The sequence below is a fragment of the Chinchilla lanigera genome, unplaced genomic scaffold (genome assembly GCF_000276665.1).
Source record: "Chinchilla lanigera isolate Chin_1 unplaced genomic scaffold, ChiLan1.0 scaffold00042, whole genome shotgun sequence".
Lineage (NCBI taxonomy): Eukaryota > Metazoa > Chordata > Mammalia > Rodentia > Chinchillidae > Chinchilla > Chinchilla lanigera.
Window position 1 is genome coordinate 526834 of NW_004955443.1, and position 15641 is coordinate 542474.

The following is a 15641-nucleotide window of genomic DNA, read 5'->3' on the forward strand; positions in this document are numbered from 1 at the left end:
TCATTTTTGAAGATCCAGAGGTTTCCTGGAGTGCAGCCTCACTCCTATGATGGTGTGGGAGTGGTGGGGCAAGGATCCAAAGGTCCTCAGTGTTCAGTGTGGCTCCTATGCTGGTGTGTTAGGGCAAGGTGGGGTTGCAGATGCTCCAGAAACTTTCTTGCATTCAGTTGGCTCCCAAGCAGGTGGGGGAGGGGCATGGGTGGCTCAGTGGAATATCTGAAGGTGTCTGAGGTTCAGTCCACTTCCACAAGGCTGGGGAGGTGTAGGTCATGGTCACTGAGGCTTCAGATGTTGCCCAGGGCCAGCCCCATTTCCATGCTGGTAGAGGAGGGATGAGGATGGATTCCTCCAGGCTGCTGACTCTGTTCAAGTTTCAGCTTGGCACCCACAGGGGTGTAGATGGTGCTTAGAGTGGCCATTGAGGCCACAGAAGGTGTCTGGGGTTCTGCTTGCCTTGCACACTAGTGGGGCAGGAGCAGGGGTATCTCCCTGGGGTTCCTGAAGATGTCTGGGGTTCAGCCCAGCTCCCACAGGGATTCTAGGGATATGGGGAGTGGCCACTGAGGCCCAAGTACTTATTCATTTAATTCAAGTTTTCAAATTATAGAGAGTCAATTAAACTTAATTTTTTTGATCCTTCATTATTATTGCCTTGTTTATTGTTTTTGATAGTCTCCCCACTTGTTATTGTTTAAGTTAGCTGCTTCTTACTTTCCCCTAAACAACCAGATTTTGAACTTAATTACTAGATTTATCATATTTTTGTTTTTGTAAGTTATTATCTTGTAGTTTGATTGCATTAGTTTCCTTCTACTTAGGCTTATTTTATAAATCTTATCTTAACCTATTGAGTTAGATATACTTATTTTATTTTGTTTATTGATACAAATAATGAGGTTATGAATTTATTTCTGAGTACTGCTTGTAATGTATAGCAGAAGCTCTGATATGTAATGATTCCTTATTATTTTCTCGATTTTTTTTTATTTCCTTGAGTTATTTAAAATAGAATTTAAAATCTACAGGTGTTTTATTAGAGGGCATTTTATTTTGGGGTTCATTGTGAATTACTACTTTTATTGGTTTGTGGTCAGGAAATATTATTTGTAGTTTTTTTACTTTGAAGCTTTAGAAGGGGAGACCACTACATACACAATTTTATGCTTGTATATTATACTGACATGTATGTATCCCATTATTAATACTGTACATATAAACCATATATGCAACAATACATAACAATAATCTCATTCTTTATAGTAAGAATATTGTATGTCATTTATTTTAAGGTGAGTCACTTACTTACAGCAAGTTAGTATAGCTTTGGTTTTGTTACCAAGATGCAGGTTTGCCTAAGACTTATACAATGAATAAATTGTTTTATAGGCTAAAGAAGGTGCATTTATTGTCAGAGATTCAAGGCATTTGGGATCCTACACAATTTCTGTATTTATAAGAGCCAGAAGGTAAGTAATTGTGACTGAGTTTGCTGGGACAATTTTTATGGAGGTACTGTCACATAGACAATGTAAGTGAGAGCTTAGGAGAGGAGAATATTGCTGGCCTGGAAGTCAGGACAATTAGCTGATTCATATTGTATCCATAACATGCTCTGTGTGATATTGGACATATTCCCAAACCTCTATTGTCTTCCTTTTTTTTTCAAGCATTAAGTGAGGGGCTAAATCAGTTATGGTACACAGTTAGTGTGTCCTTCTTGCCCTTTGGTCTACTCTGGGGTTGATCGGCAGAGGGCATCTTTCTGCCTGAGGATGGGCTCCTGCTGTGGGAACCTGTGGGCTCTGTGGTCACACTGGCAGTGCTGGAGAGAAAACATTACAGTAGTAACAGTCCAGCAGTGGGAAACGAGGTGAGTGGGTAAGCACCTCTGTTCTTGCATTTCAGTGGATAGCTCTGAAGTGCGTTCCCCAGTCCCTCACAGATTCCTAGGACAGAGCCCCAGGTGCCCATGGCAGTAATCTGCTTATTGATGTGCCTATGTTGGATTCCCTGCCTTCTTTGTCCCGTATTTCCAGTTCCTCCTAGTGCACTTGTTCATTTATTTAACCAGAACCTGATATTTGATACATAAATACTCCATGATGAGCTCCACCTTTTCTGGACAATGAACTTGTCTCCTGGACAATGTGAGCTGAAGTTATATTTGGTCTGTGTATCCAATAAGATAATTGAGGAATTTTTCTAGAATAATCAGGCACCTATTGCATCAGTCAATCCTCTCTTCACTGTGCAGTGTTGCTAAGATGAGAATTTGAGAACTAGAGTCTTGTTGCCCCACGAACTGGCTTAGTTCTATAGTGATATTTTGCTTGCTTACTAATTTGTGTCTCATTGATTATAGAAGTACAGAGGCTACAATAAAACATTATCAGATTAAAAAGAATGACTCAGGACAGTGGTATGTGGCTGAAAGGCACCTCTTTCCAACAGTCCCTGAGTTGATCTGGTATCACCAACACAATGCAGCTGGTAAGTGAAGAGTGTCAGGTGGGGAAGCGTGGGAAGCCAGGTCCTGACAGGCAATTCATTATGATGTCAGATGCTCAATAGAAACAAATCTCTCAGTAGAAACAGCTTATGAATTTGAAATACACTCTGTTTTCTGGATAGTTTTTTCTCTCTGTTTTTCTAGTCAAAAGGCAAGAGGTAAGTTGATTTATTTACATTTCTACTAGGTTAGAAAAACAATAGATGACAATGAAGCAATAGGCATTTAGTCATTATGCATTTGCTGTGGAAATTTATATAGGGCTAAATGTAGTAGGATTTCCAATACACTAAATAATGATGTCTTCTTCTCTTGTCCCTTACAAGCCTGTTCTCTATTTTAGACAATTGCATAGAAAATTCCGTTACGTTTCTCATCTTTTGTTCTTTCTTGTTTGAAGAACAGAAAAAGTTACACAAAGCCCCAACTTTCATAGCTACACTCTGGCCTAAATATGACAGAGGAATATTTAATCCTTGTCTTCATCTCTTTGCCTTCTTGTCAGGCAGTGCTTTTAAAAAATTTCACTCATGAAAAGTTATGGCAACAACAGCAAAAAAATCCCTTTTGGAAAGCAGCCACTTTTCCATTATACTGGTTCTCAATATCAGAAATAAATCCAGGGAAGGTTGAGTCAAGAAGATATCAAATTCCTGAACAGCCCAATATCAATTAATGAGACTGAAAGTGTGATTAAAAATCTACCGACAAAGAAAAGCCCAGGCCGGATGGATTCACAGCAGAATTTTACAGAAAAATCAGAGAAGATTTAAAACCAACACCTCAAACTCTTCAATGGAATTGAAAAGGAAGCAATTCTCCCCAACTCATTTCTGGAGGCAAACATTATACTGATACCAAAACCAGAGAAAGACCCAACCAAGAAAGAGAACTATGGACCAATCTCCCTAATGAATATAGATGCAAAGATACTCAATAAGATACTAGCAAATAGAATGCAGCAAATTATCAAGAAAATCATACATCTCGACCAAGTTGGATTCGTTCCAGGAATGCAGGGTTGGTTCAATATTTGCAAATCTATAAATGTTATAAGCCATATCAACGGAGCCAAAGACAAAAACCACATGATCATCTCAATAGATGCTGAAAAAGCTTTTGACAAGGTCCAACATGCATTTATGATAAAAACTCTACAGAAAATAGGAATAGAGGGCCTCTACCTTAACCTGATCAAAGCCATCTATGACAATCCAACAGCTAACATCATTCTCAATGGACAAAAACTGAAAGGTTTTACTTTAAAATCGGGAACAAGACAAGGTTCTCCTTGGACTACCATTGCTCTCACCGCCATGCCCTCCCATAGTGGTGAGGCCACATCTTTGTATTGACTTTCATCCCTGCTCTCCCACTGGGACCATTTGTCATCCAGAATCTTTTACTCTCCTGTAGGTCTTTCATTTCTTCGGAACTTCTCCTTCAGCCCATCTGCCAGTACACACACTTAAGACTTTCCTATTTAAAAACAACCAAGACGTTCTCTTGAGACTTTCTCTGTTTAGACATGTTCTTTTAAGTCACACGTTTGGAAAAATGTGTCCACAATTCCTCATTTTCCATTTGCTTCTTAAGAATCTGCAATGTGGCTTCCACCTGCATGGTTCCATGTTCTCCCAGTGGCCCCTGTCTGGGCATGGACAGTGCAGCTTTTCTGGGCTCATATGTTTGGCGGTGCCATTCCATGAATTTCCCTCCTTTGTAGATGTTTTAACATCTCTCTTTCTTATTTACTCTGACTCAGATAATTCCTTATTTGTCTTCCCAGTTGGTCCTTCTGTTCTTCTCTGAAACATTGATATTCGGTAGGGGTTCTCCTTGATTACTGCTCTTCTTACCCTTGGCTTCTCTTTCTCCATAATTCAACCAGGTGAACACAGACACTGGGAATCACTGGGGGTTGAACTTCAGTGATGCTGCGGAATGGTTCATCTTCCACAGCACTCCCCTGTAAAGCTACTCTTCTTCCAGTTCTATACTCTTAAGTGATAGTACCACCAACCCACCGAAGAGGCTAGCAGCATAAAAGTTAAGTAGATGTTTCTAATCTCTTTAACACTTAATTTATTATTAATTGTCAAGTGCAATCAATCTCATATCCTAAATGCATCTTTTATGGATCCCTGCCTGTTAGTGCTATGTAATCTTTACCCATGTGGATAACTGCAGTAGCCTCATACTGCACTCATTTTCTCTAATGTTTGTTTCTCCTCAATCCTCTTTCGTGCAACTTCCGAAGTGATTTATCAAAAATGTAAGTTTGAATGCATCACTTCCTCAGTTGGGAACTTCGATGGCTCTCTCTTACCTGCAGGGAAATGTAATGTGCCCTCAGGTGGCTTATGAGGACCATCATAACCAGAACATGACCTATTTCTCAAGTATCATTTCTTCTTTCTTCCTGTTTGCTGATTTTTGTCCACGTAGCCATTGTCACACTTAATAGCTCTCAGTGTCACCTCATGCTGTTTCCTCTGCCTACCAGCTCCTTCCGTGTTTCTCCTTGTGTTAATTCCACACGTCAGGTGTCATTTCCTCCCAGAAGACTTCGAGTCTGGCAGTGTGCTCAGAGCACTTTCTTGTGTGTATCTCCACACGGGCCTCCTTACTTGCTTTTACACTGGAATGACCACCCCTTCCAGGGACTCCTCATGGAGTTAGAGCTTCCCTTGGGCAGAGTCCTCCTCTTACTTAAATTTGCATCTACAGGACTTTTTGCAGTCTACTCAGAACTCTAGAGTGCTGTAACAGTCACTCAATGCCTATGTCATTCTGTTCTTAACACTGGCCAAGCTTGTTTCTGTCTCCTGGCCTCTGCATGAGCTGTTCCACTGGCCAGGAAAGCTCTTTGTGAAATGGCTTCTTGACAATAAATATCATCCTAGCTGTCATATTGTCAGACAGACCTTCTCTGAGCCCTGTATTTTAGGCTTTGCACTCATAGTCATCTACCTTTTCTCTCTTATGCATACATTTGTTTATCCTGTTTCTGACTGGAGCAGGAGATCTACAGGAGCAGGGACCATTGCTCTTCCACCACTCTCTTGACATCTAGCTAGGACAGGGCTCCTACCCAGGCTCTCAGTGAACATGGGCTCAAAATAAACAGTGACTGCTTATTGAACTAAATTGAAATCGATTGTCTGGAATTCCACACATTGACCTAATCTTATGCAGTCTTATTTACCCTATCATGCTACTGAAGAAAAAGTACTCTCAGAGGGTGATCAATTTCATGGGCAAATAAATTAATATATCTTTCCTGTATACTGCATGAAAGGGAAATCTCATTTTATAAGATGATCACTTGAGAGGTATATCTCAATGTATCTTCAAGGACATACAGCATAATTCATCATAGTGAAATCTTGGAAATAATTTAAGGCATTGGTATATATAAATTACATGTTTAGTTTAAAAATCTTATAACAGAACGTTTACCCTGTAAAATGTATTAGATGAGAATGGTTTTGTTATCTTTATGCTTTCTTAGGGTCTTTGAAATGTGTATGAGGCGCATATATTGTTTTATAAAAATATTTTTCAAGTGGAAAAATAAGCACGCAGATTAACCTCCAGCGTAAATTCTCATGCCTCATTATTTAAACAATGGTACTATCTCCTGGTATATTTGGTTCTTTCTTCTATGTTAGTAATGAGCCTTGAAATGCTGATTTCCCTTTCTCCTTAGGTCTTCTGACTCGTCTTCGCTACCCGGTTGGGCTGATGGGCAGTTGTTTACCAGCCACAGCTGGCTTTAGCTATGGTAAAGTATGCACATATGCTCTACTAAGACATCAAATCTAGTGAAAAATCCATTCCACAGATTCTTTAAATTCCCAGCTCTTCTGAAGTGTCTATCTAGATACATTTCAAAGTTTAAATCCCCTGCCTAAGATGTTTATGTAATGCATCTTATAAGGGCAATTAAACTTTGGAAAGAAATTTTTTCGTTTTACTTCAGATTTCATTATCTATTATTAACAGGCTTAATCTTCACCTTTTAAACAAACTACAGTCCTTTTTACTTGAATATTTGAGTTATTGTTCTCTGATTACCCTATTGTTGGGAAGTGACCATTTACCAGAAGAACCTACCAAAAAGTGCTGCAGAAAGTGTCTCTACCCATTTTTTTCAAATAAAATTTGTGCTAAGACAGACTTGAGCCACTTCTAATGTGATATTTGCAAATCCGTGAGAACAGATAAGAGCTAAGGATTCTGTTTTAATTTGGTGATATGTTGTTCCCTTAAGTTTCTTTCACTAGTGGGACTCAGATTATACTTAAAAATGATGGCACAACTATACTGGGTAAAAAGTAACAGGAATTCAGAGTCTCATTAGGTTAAATGGGATGGAAGGGTGATTTCAGGGTGTTATAGGCGCCTTGATTATTCCTCTTGTGTCATTGATACTATATAATAATAAATTGTTCTGCCATTAGCAATTTATTTAAGTGAAATGTGGTCCTCTTTAATTTCTTAAAAATATACTTCTCAACTCCAAAATACATAGAACAATGCACAGTTTACAAGTCTATAGCTTGATTTACTTTGCCTATTTTTCATGAATTTATATAAATGTAGCCAGACACTGTCTGCCTTTTTCTGGTCCTCATTGCATTTGTGATTTCACCCTGGTGTTTCGTGTGGTTGGCTCATTTTTGTTGTGCTGTCATGCTACATTGCAAGGTTTTCCTACACTGATTTACTCATGCTTCCTTAAATGGCCATTTGGATTGTTCTGGCTTTTTAGCTTTTACAAATGTTATTGTTATGAACATTTCTCTGTCTGTAGGTGAAACTAGGGTGCAGAGTTTGCTTTAATGTATGTTGAAAATGTGTTTTAGAGTACCCTTTTAGACTTGCTGGGTCATTGGGCCTGCACATGCTCAGGTGTAATAGATAACGGTTAGGTTTCTAAGGAGCTTATGCTACATTACCTCCCATCTACAGTGTATCAGAATTCCAATTGCTCCATACTTCTACCCTTTCCAGTATTCGGTATTCTCATTTTTAAAAACTTGTCAGTTGTAGTTTATCTTTAAAATTTTTGTTAGTGCATGTTGCAGTGCATAATGATTATTTTCATAATGGGAAGTTGGGACATACACATAACACATCTTGATTCTTTTTAAGTCCCCTTCTCCTTCCTTCCCTTCCCCTTCTCTCCTGTGTGAGAGAGGGAAGATATTTTTTATTAGCACACATTTGCAGTAAATCATAAATATATTCACTGTGGGAAGTTGATGTATATACATGATACATCTTGTTTATTTTTACATCTCCTTCCCTTTAATCCTTACCATTTACCAAAGACCTAACTCCCTATTTTCAATTGTCTATCTTTTATTTTATTCTTTGATTATCTATACTTTGGGCTTCTCATATAAGAGAAACCATATGATTTTTAAGCTTTTTGTGTCTGATTTATTTCACTTAACATGACAAGTTCAAGGTGCATCTATTTTCCTTCAGATACTGAAGTTTATCCCTCTTTATGGAAAAATGTACTCCTTTGTGTACAAATGTATTTTCTTTATCCACTCATGTGTTTATGGAGATATAGGCTGTTTCTGTGATTTAACTATTATGAATTGTGCTGCTATAAACATGAGTATGCATGTATCATTACAATATGATGTCTTTCACTCTTTCAGGAAGATGCTTAGAAGGAGAATAGCTAGGTCAGATGAAATTTCTACTTTAAATTTTTGATTGAATCCCCATACTGATTTCCATAGCAGTCATACTGGTTTACACTATGACCAACAATGTAAAAGGGTTCCTTTTTCCTCACAGCATCACCAGCATTTGTTATTCTTATTATTTTATCACATATTTTCTTTTATGTGAAAGATAGAAATTACATTTGTTAATAATTTTAGTTCAGTTTTTAAAAATAAATCTTATTAATCAGATTAGGACATTTGCATAGTAGTTACTTTTCAAGTTTTAGTAACATTGTAGCAATTTTAGGAGAATAACAGGGAGGGGGGAGGGGTATGAAAGAATGAGGCTGTGTGGTGCGTGTGAAACGCCTCATGATGAACGCGGTCACTGTGCACTGCAAACATGGACTAATTTTAAAAAAAGAAACAAATTCAAGAAACGCAGGAGGACATATGCATAAGTCAATTGAAATTTTAAAATTATTATTTCCTATAACTTGTGTTGTCATTTAAAAATTTTAGCCAATCTTGTAAATGCACAGTAGTATCTCATGGTTTAAATTTGCATTTCCTTAATGACTAAGTATTTTGATCCAGTTTTCATAAGTGTAGTGGCCATTTAAATATTCTCTTTATGACTGAGTATTTAACATTTTTTGCCCTTAATATAGGACTATATGTATTTTCTGACAGCTCTATTTGTATTTTAGATAAGAATTCTTTGTTGGTTATGTTTTAGAAATATCTTTCCCAGCTTCTGGCTTATCTTTTCATTGAGTGGAATGTTTTAAAGAACAGATGAAATTATGAACTGTGACTTATTAATATTTTCTTTTATGGTTGTATTCTATTGAAAAATCTACACCAGCACCAAGGTAATATGTGAATTCTCCCATATTGCTTTTAAAACACTCTTGGGAGAAGGAATACCTTGCAAAGTTGTGCAAGGTTACAGTTTTAACTGCTTTGTTCTAAACCTCCAGCAGATGGCAGTGTTGCTGTGAACAGGGAGCAGATAAAAAAGATTTGATGATAGGGTTCAAACGAGTCATTTTTAATACAATTTTTTTCCTGCTTTGCTGTTCTAGAATGAAAAATTCAGTAATACTTCTTTGAAGATTGTACTTCAAACATACTCATATGTATGTGAGTTAGAGTCCAGACACTGGACATATTTGCTGGATAGATTGATTAGATTTTCCCCGAAGGAAAAGATACACAAGATAGAAAAGGTCTTTAGAGATGGAGCGAGAAGAACAGTAGAAGGGATGAAAGAGGAAAAGGGAATTTCACAAATTTCATCTGCCTTGCAAGTTCCCACCTGGACAAAATCAGACTACAGAAATACAAGTTTTAAGTCCCAAGTCTAATTTTGGAGGGATTAGTTTAGAAAGGCACAGAAGTGTGTTTCATATCACGGGTTTTGGTATCCTTAATTTGCTGTACGCTCCTCTCCTAATAAGCAAAGTTTGTATTTTAAAATTTAATTAAGCCATAATAGGAGTATTAAAAATGCTTGTAGATCCCCTCTTCTGATTTGTATGTTTTTCATCTACATATAAAATAAGAGGATAGGTGTGGTGATTTTTAAATCCTTTCTAGTTCTAAAGTATTATCATTTCCCCCCTCATACTTGTAACATGGATTTTCCCTGTTCCAGAAAAGTGGGAGATAAACCCGTCTGAGTTGGGTTTTGTCAAGGAGATTGGAAGCGGTCAGTTTGGGGTGGTCCACTTAGGCGAGTGGCGAGCTCACATCAGCGTTGCTATCAAGGCCATCAGTGAAGGCTCCATGTCGGAGGAAGATTTCATTGAAGAGGCGAAAGTGATGATGTGAGTATAAGTAGGAATAGATAAATATTATCTGATTCCCTGGTGTCACGGGGAGAACATGGACTTTGGAGGCAGCTACACCTGGATTTTGTCACAACCTTGCCCAAGCTAATTGTGAGACCCAGGCAAGTCGTTTGACCTCTGTATGACCTGGTTGAATTGTTTCACACTTCTAAGCCTCAATGTCCTTATCTATAAAATGGGGCCAACAGTACCTACTTCACTGGGTCATTGTGTGAATTAAATAAGAATATGAAAACCAAGTGTATTCTATTTAGCTCAATAACAGGCATTTAAAAAATACTCTATTTTTTTCTTTTACTAGAACCAAAAATGTTGATTTCATATGAATAATAATAGTTCATCTTTTAAAAGGGAATCCCCCAGTGGTCAAAAAGGTTTGGTTTTTTTGGGGGTTTTTTTGGTAAAGATAAAGTATTTGCTGTCAAAGAATTTAAGAACCTTGGGCTTTAATAAAGAAGTGACTCTTTGTGGACCATTGGGCTCTGCTTTTTAATATCCATAATTTTCTGGGACAGCATTTTGACTTGGCTTGGCCTGTGGTTGTGTACAGCTGTAGCCTGGGCTGGACCCAGACAGGCCAATAACAGCACAGTTCAGATGAACGTTCTTTAAATATATGTTCTGCATATGCTTAGAAGAGCAGCGGTGAGATGAGAAGAAAGGCCCACGTGGTATGACTTTGCTTCTGTCTGGTACCTAGAGCAGTTTAGTTCTGCCTCAGTCTTGGGGATTCCTACTGGAACTGAAACGTAATGAACCAAAGAATAGACTAACAGCCTCTGGAAGGGATTAACTGCCCCGGTGGGCTTTTGAAGACAGAGCAATAGTGCCTTTTAGGGGTCCTTATACTCACACTCCAAATATTCCATCAATATATCCCTTCTATCCACTTATAACAGAGTACATTTTGGAGGAGAGTGCTTAAAAAAAGGGAAAAACAATTTTCCAATGACATCAGCTTCCCCAAAGATGTTTTTTGGCCCCAAGGTGTTTCAAGTGCCTGCCGCCTGCCTTTGCTCTTGAAACTGTATTCATGTCACCATGGCTTTCCTATATCTCAGTGACAAGCATGAGAGTCCTGTCATAGTGTCATTCTAACGTCCTACTGCAAATAAGTTCATCTTTAAGTAGCAGATATACACTGAGCTCTCTCTATGAGTGTACACAGCTCTGCACATGCAACTTCTTTTTAAAGGTATGCAGTTTAGATGTCACCTCCTCCACCCTGACTCAGCGGGTACACCCACCCCCAGCGCTTTCAATTTGTGTTAATTCTGTCAAAGTACTTGTCACTACTCTGAAGCTCCATATGTATTTATTTTGTTTTGCCTCTAGAAGAATATGAATTCCATAACAATAGGACTGTTTATTTATGTCTCTTTCAACATGGTGACTACCTAGAACTGTGACTAGGTTGTAGTTGGTACTTAAAAATAATACTTGAGGTTTATGGAATAAATTAATGAGTCCTCACCACAATTCTATGAGATATATTTCAATTTTATAGATGAGAAAAAGGAAATTTAGAGTTTTGTAAAACAGAGCTTTAATTGAAACCAGAGCTCCAAACTGTCTGGCATAAAGACCACAATCTTAACACAATGACCAAAAAATACTTATTGATAAATTAATATCTTTTAGTAGTTCCCAAGTTGCCATCTTGGTATGTAGTTTTTGCAGTGTAGCAGAAGAAAAACTTCCTCTGCCGACGCTAGCGGCAGTGCGGGGCACTGTCCATAGAGGGGGCTGTTCTCTAGGGTTTTTCCAGAACAAGGCTCCAGGCTGGAGGAGTGAAAGACAGCCAGTCCGTTCCTCCTGGACAACTTCTGCCCGTAACATCCCCATTAAATGCTCTAATTTTATACTTTTCCCTTGGCTTATACTTGTCATTCATTCATGAAGGGGATCTCATAGGATGTTTACCAGAAGTAAGAGGACGCTGTTTTATTATCTGCACTGCACACGCAATGGAACCTGGTTTAAATAAGCTGCTTCTGGTCAAGCAGACAACAGAGGCGAAAACCCCTAGCTCAGCACTTTCAATCAGCGGTACTAGACTCTCTCTAAACAGTTTAAAGCTCTGAATAACTTTTCATGGATCCTTCCTTCCAACTCTGGGTCTGAGTCCTTGGAGGAAGCTTATTCATAGCAGTGCACAAAATATTGACTAAGCCCATTTACAATAATAAAATGCGCACAAATGCATCTAATTTCTCTAGGAACTTTTTCATGTCTCTCATTTCTTTTTTTGTTTGTTTGTTTGTTTGTTTGTTTTTTGTCTTTCTGAGACAGGGTCTCGCTACGCAGTTCAGGCTGGCCTTGAGATCACTTCGTAGCACAGGCTCAAACCCGCAATGATCCTCCTTCCTCAGCCTCCCTAGTGCTGGGATTACAGGCGTGCGCCACCACGCCCGGCCATGTCTCTCATTTCATTCGTCATGTCTTTGTAGTAAAATATTTTAGTTTTAGAAAGAAAGGTTTTTATATTTTTATTTTCATATTAAACTTAATTGAATAAAATAAAAACTGAAAACAACCTGGTCCTTCTTGCCTACTCCTCTGAAGGAGTAATTAATTTTTTCTAGGGGTAATTAATTAATAGTAAAGGGTTTATTTGGACTCTTAGCCTCTGTTATTTAAATTAAGTAATGTTTATTAAATGATATTTATTGGCAACTCTATCATAATAAATATGATTTTAAAATCAGGACAGTTGGAAAATAGACAAAAAGAGAAAATTAACCTCTTGTCTCTCCTAGCAGAGTGGTAGCTTTAGTTTTTCTTCTTTCTGTCGAATCTTTTAGCCTTTATTTCTGCCTAAAGAATCAAAATTTCAAGAAGGTAAATGCATAGAGGTTTTAGAAGTAGTAATAGATTAGGAAAAGAAGGAGGATTCAGAAATGAGAAGGGAAAGTTACTTTCAGAAGCTCTGAGTCCTATGTTTCATGCAGCGCTTTTATTAATGTGAGGATTTAGAAGAAAATGAGCAGAGCAGCCTGAAGGCAGTGGGCTGGGAAAGAAAGACACTGGCTGGCCTGTGTATGCCCTAAACCGTGCTTAAATGCAAATTGCTTTGCAAACTCTTGCTGGACATCCACAGCTAATCTCTCAGCCAGACATGGTAGCGCACACTCATAATCCCAGCACTCCAGAGACTGAGGAAAGAGGATTGCTTTAATTTTGAGGCCAATCTAAGCTACATTCCGGGTCAGCCTGAACTATGTAGAGACCAAGTCTCAAAAAAAAAAATCACACAGCTAATCTCTTGATTAGAAATAATTTATTTTCCCAAAATTTTGTAGCATATTTTTTAGCTTTGTTAAACAAAACGTAATACCAATTACTTGATTCAGTTTTTTTTTTTCTTTTTTGTTGGAGAGAGAGCTGGGAATGGAAGCCAGGGTTTTGCACATGCTAGGTAAATGTGCTCACCCCAAGCTGCCTTCCCAGCTCCAGTTTGTTTATATTCATACATTCAACAAGTGTCAGTTGCTGACTAGACGTAGACACTGTTCTAAGTTCTGGAAATATGATGGCAAATGAGACAGATGCCTACATAGTCTTAAAGATCTTATTTGTGCATATGCTCTTGTGGAGGATGGGAAGAAAGACAGGCAACAAACACATAGTCAACATAACTTCAAAGAGAGATAAAGCCTCAGGCTGCACACTAGAACACAGTGACAGAGGCAGGGATGGGGCTCAGGCTCAGGTAGACTCGATGATCAAAGGAGAGTTCAAGTATTTAACAGGGTTTGTATTTTAGATCCCACTGGCTGCTCTGTGGAGGAAGGTTTTAGGGCACCAAAAGTACAGGGGTGCAGATGGAAGATGATAGTGTTGGGATGAGGGCAGGAGAAAGGACAGAGTAGCTTCAGGGTACACTGTTGAGATAATTTCATCAAGACTAAATTGAATGTGGCAGGTCCTGGGAGGAAACTAGAGGAGGAAAGAGGATTCCAAGGCATTGGTGCACACTGGTAGGGAGAGGGCTCCCCTTGTGGAGCTGGAGGAAGACTCTGTAGGCTTAGGGAAAAGTCAGTACTTCTGCTTTGGATGTGTTGAATTTGAGAGGCCTATTAGATGGCCGGGGGTGACCAAGCGTTCAAGTAAATACAGGAGTCTGGAGTTCAGGAGAAAGGTCAAAGTGCAGGTATTGATTTAAGAGTGATCATCAGAGATGATATCTAAAACTGTGAAACTTGATTCGATTACTAACGGAAGGGGATAATTAGAAAAGACAATAGGAGAAGCCTGCAAAGAAAGTGAAAATATTTAAATAACAAGTTTGCCCTATAGTGAATTGTATCTACTTTTTAAAAAATATAAAGTTATAGCTAAGAAGAATGCACTTTTTTTATTTGCCTTTTTTCTATACCCATGAAAAATGTGTGTCTTCTTTGTTAGGCTGGACCCCACATGAAGGTTTATTTCTTTTTGCCTTATTTCCAATAGAGGTTTGATTTCTGGTAGATTTTTCTCAGTGGTCTTGCTAAGCATATGCAGGTATAATATTCTAATTTTCAAATGTTTTGATGTGAGTCCCAACCTGCTGGTTTCTTTTTTGTCATTTTTTTCTTTTCCTTTCATTCTTTTCCCCCTGCCCCTTCCCTTGTTCCTCTTTCTTTTTGAATAATATCTTCCCATTTCACAATGTCTATTGTACATTTTGGTCATATTTACTCTTTCAGTTTCTCACACCAGGGAGATAATGTGATATTTACACATGGGTGTCAGATTTATTTCACCTAAGAGTATGGTCTCAATGTGCATCCATTTACCTAGAAATGTCTCAAGTTTATCCTTCTTTATGGCCAAATAATACTCTGTTGTATAAAACAAACTCCACAACTTTTTTATCCATTCCTTGGTTGATGGGCATTCAAGCTGTTTCCAAAACTTAGCTATTACAAACTGTGCTTTTATAAACATGGGTGAGCATATATTGCTGTGATATGATGTTTTTAATTCTTCCAGGAAGATACCCAAAAGGGGAATAGCAGGGTCAAAAGGGACCTCTAATTCTAGTTTTTGAGGAATCTCCACACTGATTTCCACAGGGGCTGCAACAGTCTACACTCCCACCAACAATGGAGAAGGGTTCTTTTTTCCTGACAGCCCCACCAGCATTTGTTATTGGTTGATTTCTTGGTGGTAGCCACTCTTTCTCGTACAAGATGGAATCTCAGTATTGTTTTAATTTGCATCCCTGCAGTGACCAGTGGTGTTGCACATTTTTTCATATATTTATTTGCCATTTCTACTTCATCTGAGATGCCCACTTTTGGATTGGGTCTTTACATTTGAGGGAGGTCTGATTTTTTTCAGTTCTTTATATATTCTAGATATAAGTTCTTTGTTTTAGGGACAAGTGGTTTAATTTTTTTCTCATTCTATGGATTGTCTTTTCACTCTGTTGGTAATTTCTCTCATTGTGCAAAAATTTTTTAACAAGGTGAGATCCCAGTTGTTGGTTTTTTGTAGTATTTCCTGTGCAGCCGGGGTTTTGTTCATGAAATCTTTGCCTACACCTGTGTCTTCATGAGTTCTACCTATTTTCTCTTCCAGCAGATTTATTATTTG

At 38.2% G+C, this 15641-nt stretch overlaps 1 protein-coding gene across 6 annotated transcripts in view; it reads left to right on the plus strand.

Moving 5' to 3' along the window:
* Positions 1-15641, plus strand: part of Txk (TXK tyrosine kinase) — an 82599-nt gene that overhangs the window by 52735 nt on the left and 14223 nt on the right. For 5 of the 6 annotated variants that reach the window (XR_262172.2, XR_262173.2, XM_005391880.2 and 2 more), the window contains exons 7-10: positions 1387-1466; positions 2363-2490; positions 6222-6296; positions 9863-10034. Coding sequence is in view for 4 of the 6 variants with exons in the window: in XM_005391880.2 (XP_005391937.1) it covers positions 1387-1466; positions 2363-2490; positions 6222-6296; positions 9863-10034 (455 nt within the window). In the remaining 2 variants the exon portion in view is untranslated. The remainder of the gene's footprint in view (positions 1-1386; positions 1467-2362; positions 2491-6221; positions 6297-9862; positions 10035-15641) is intronic. The other variant, XM_005391882.2, reaches the window with a different exon arrangement.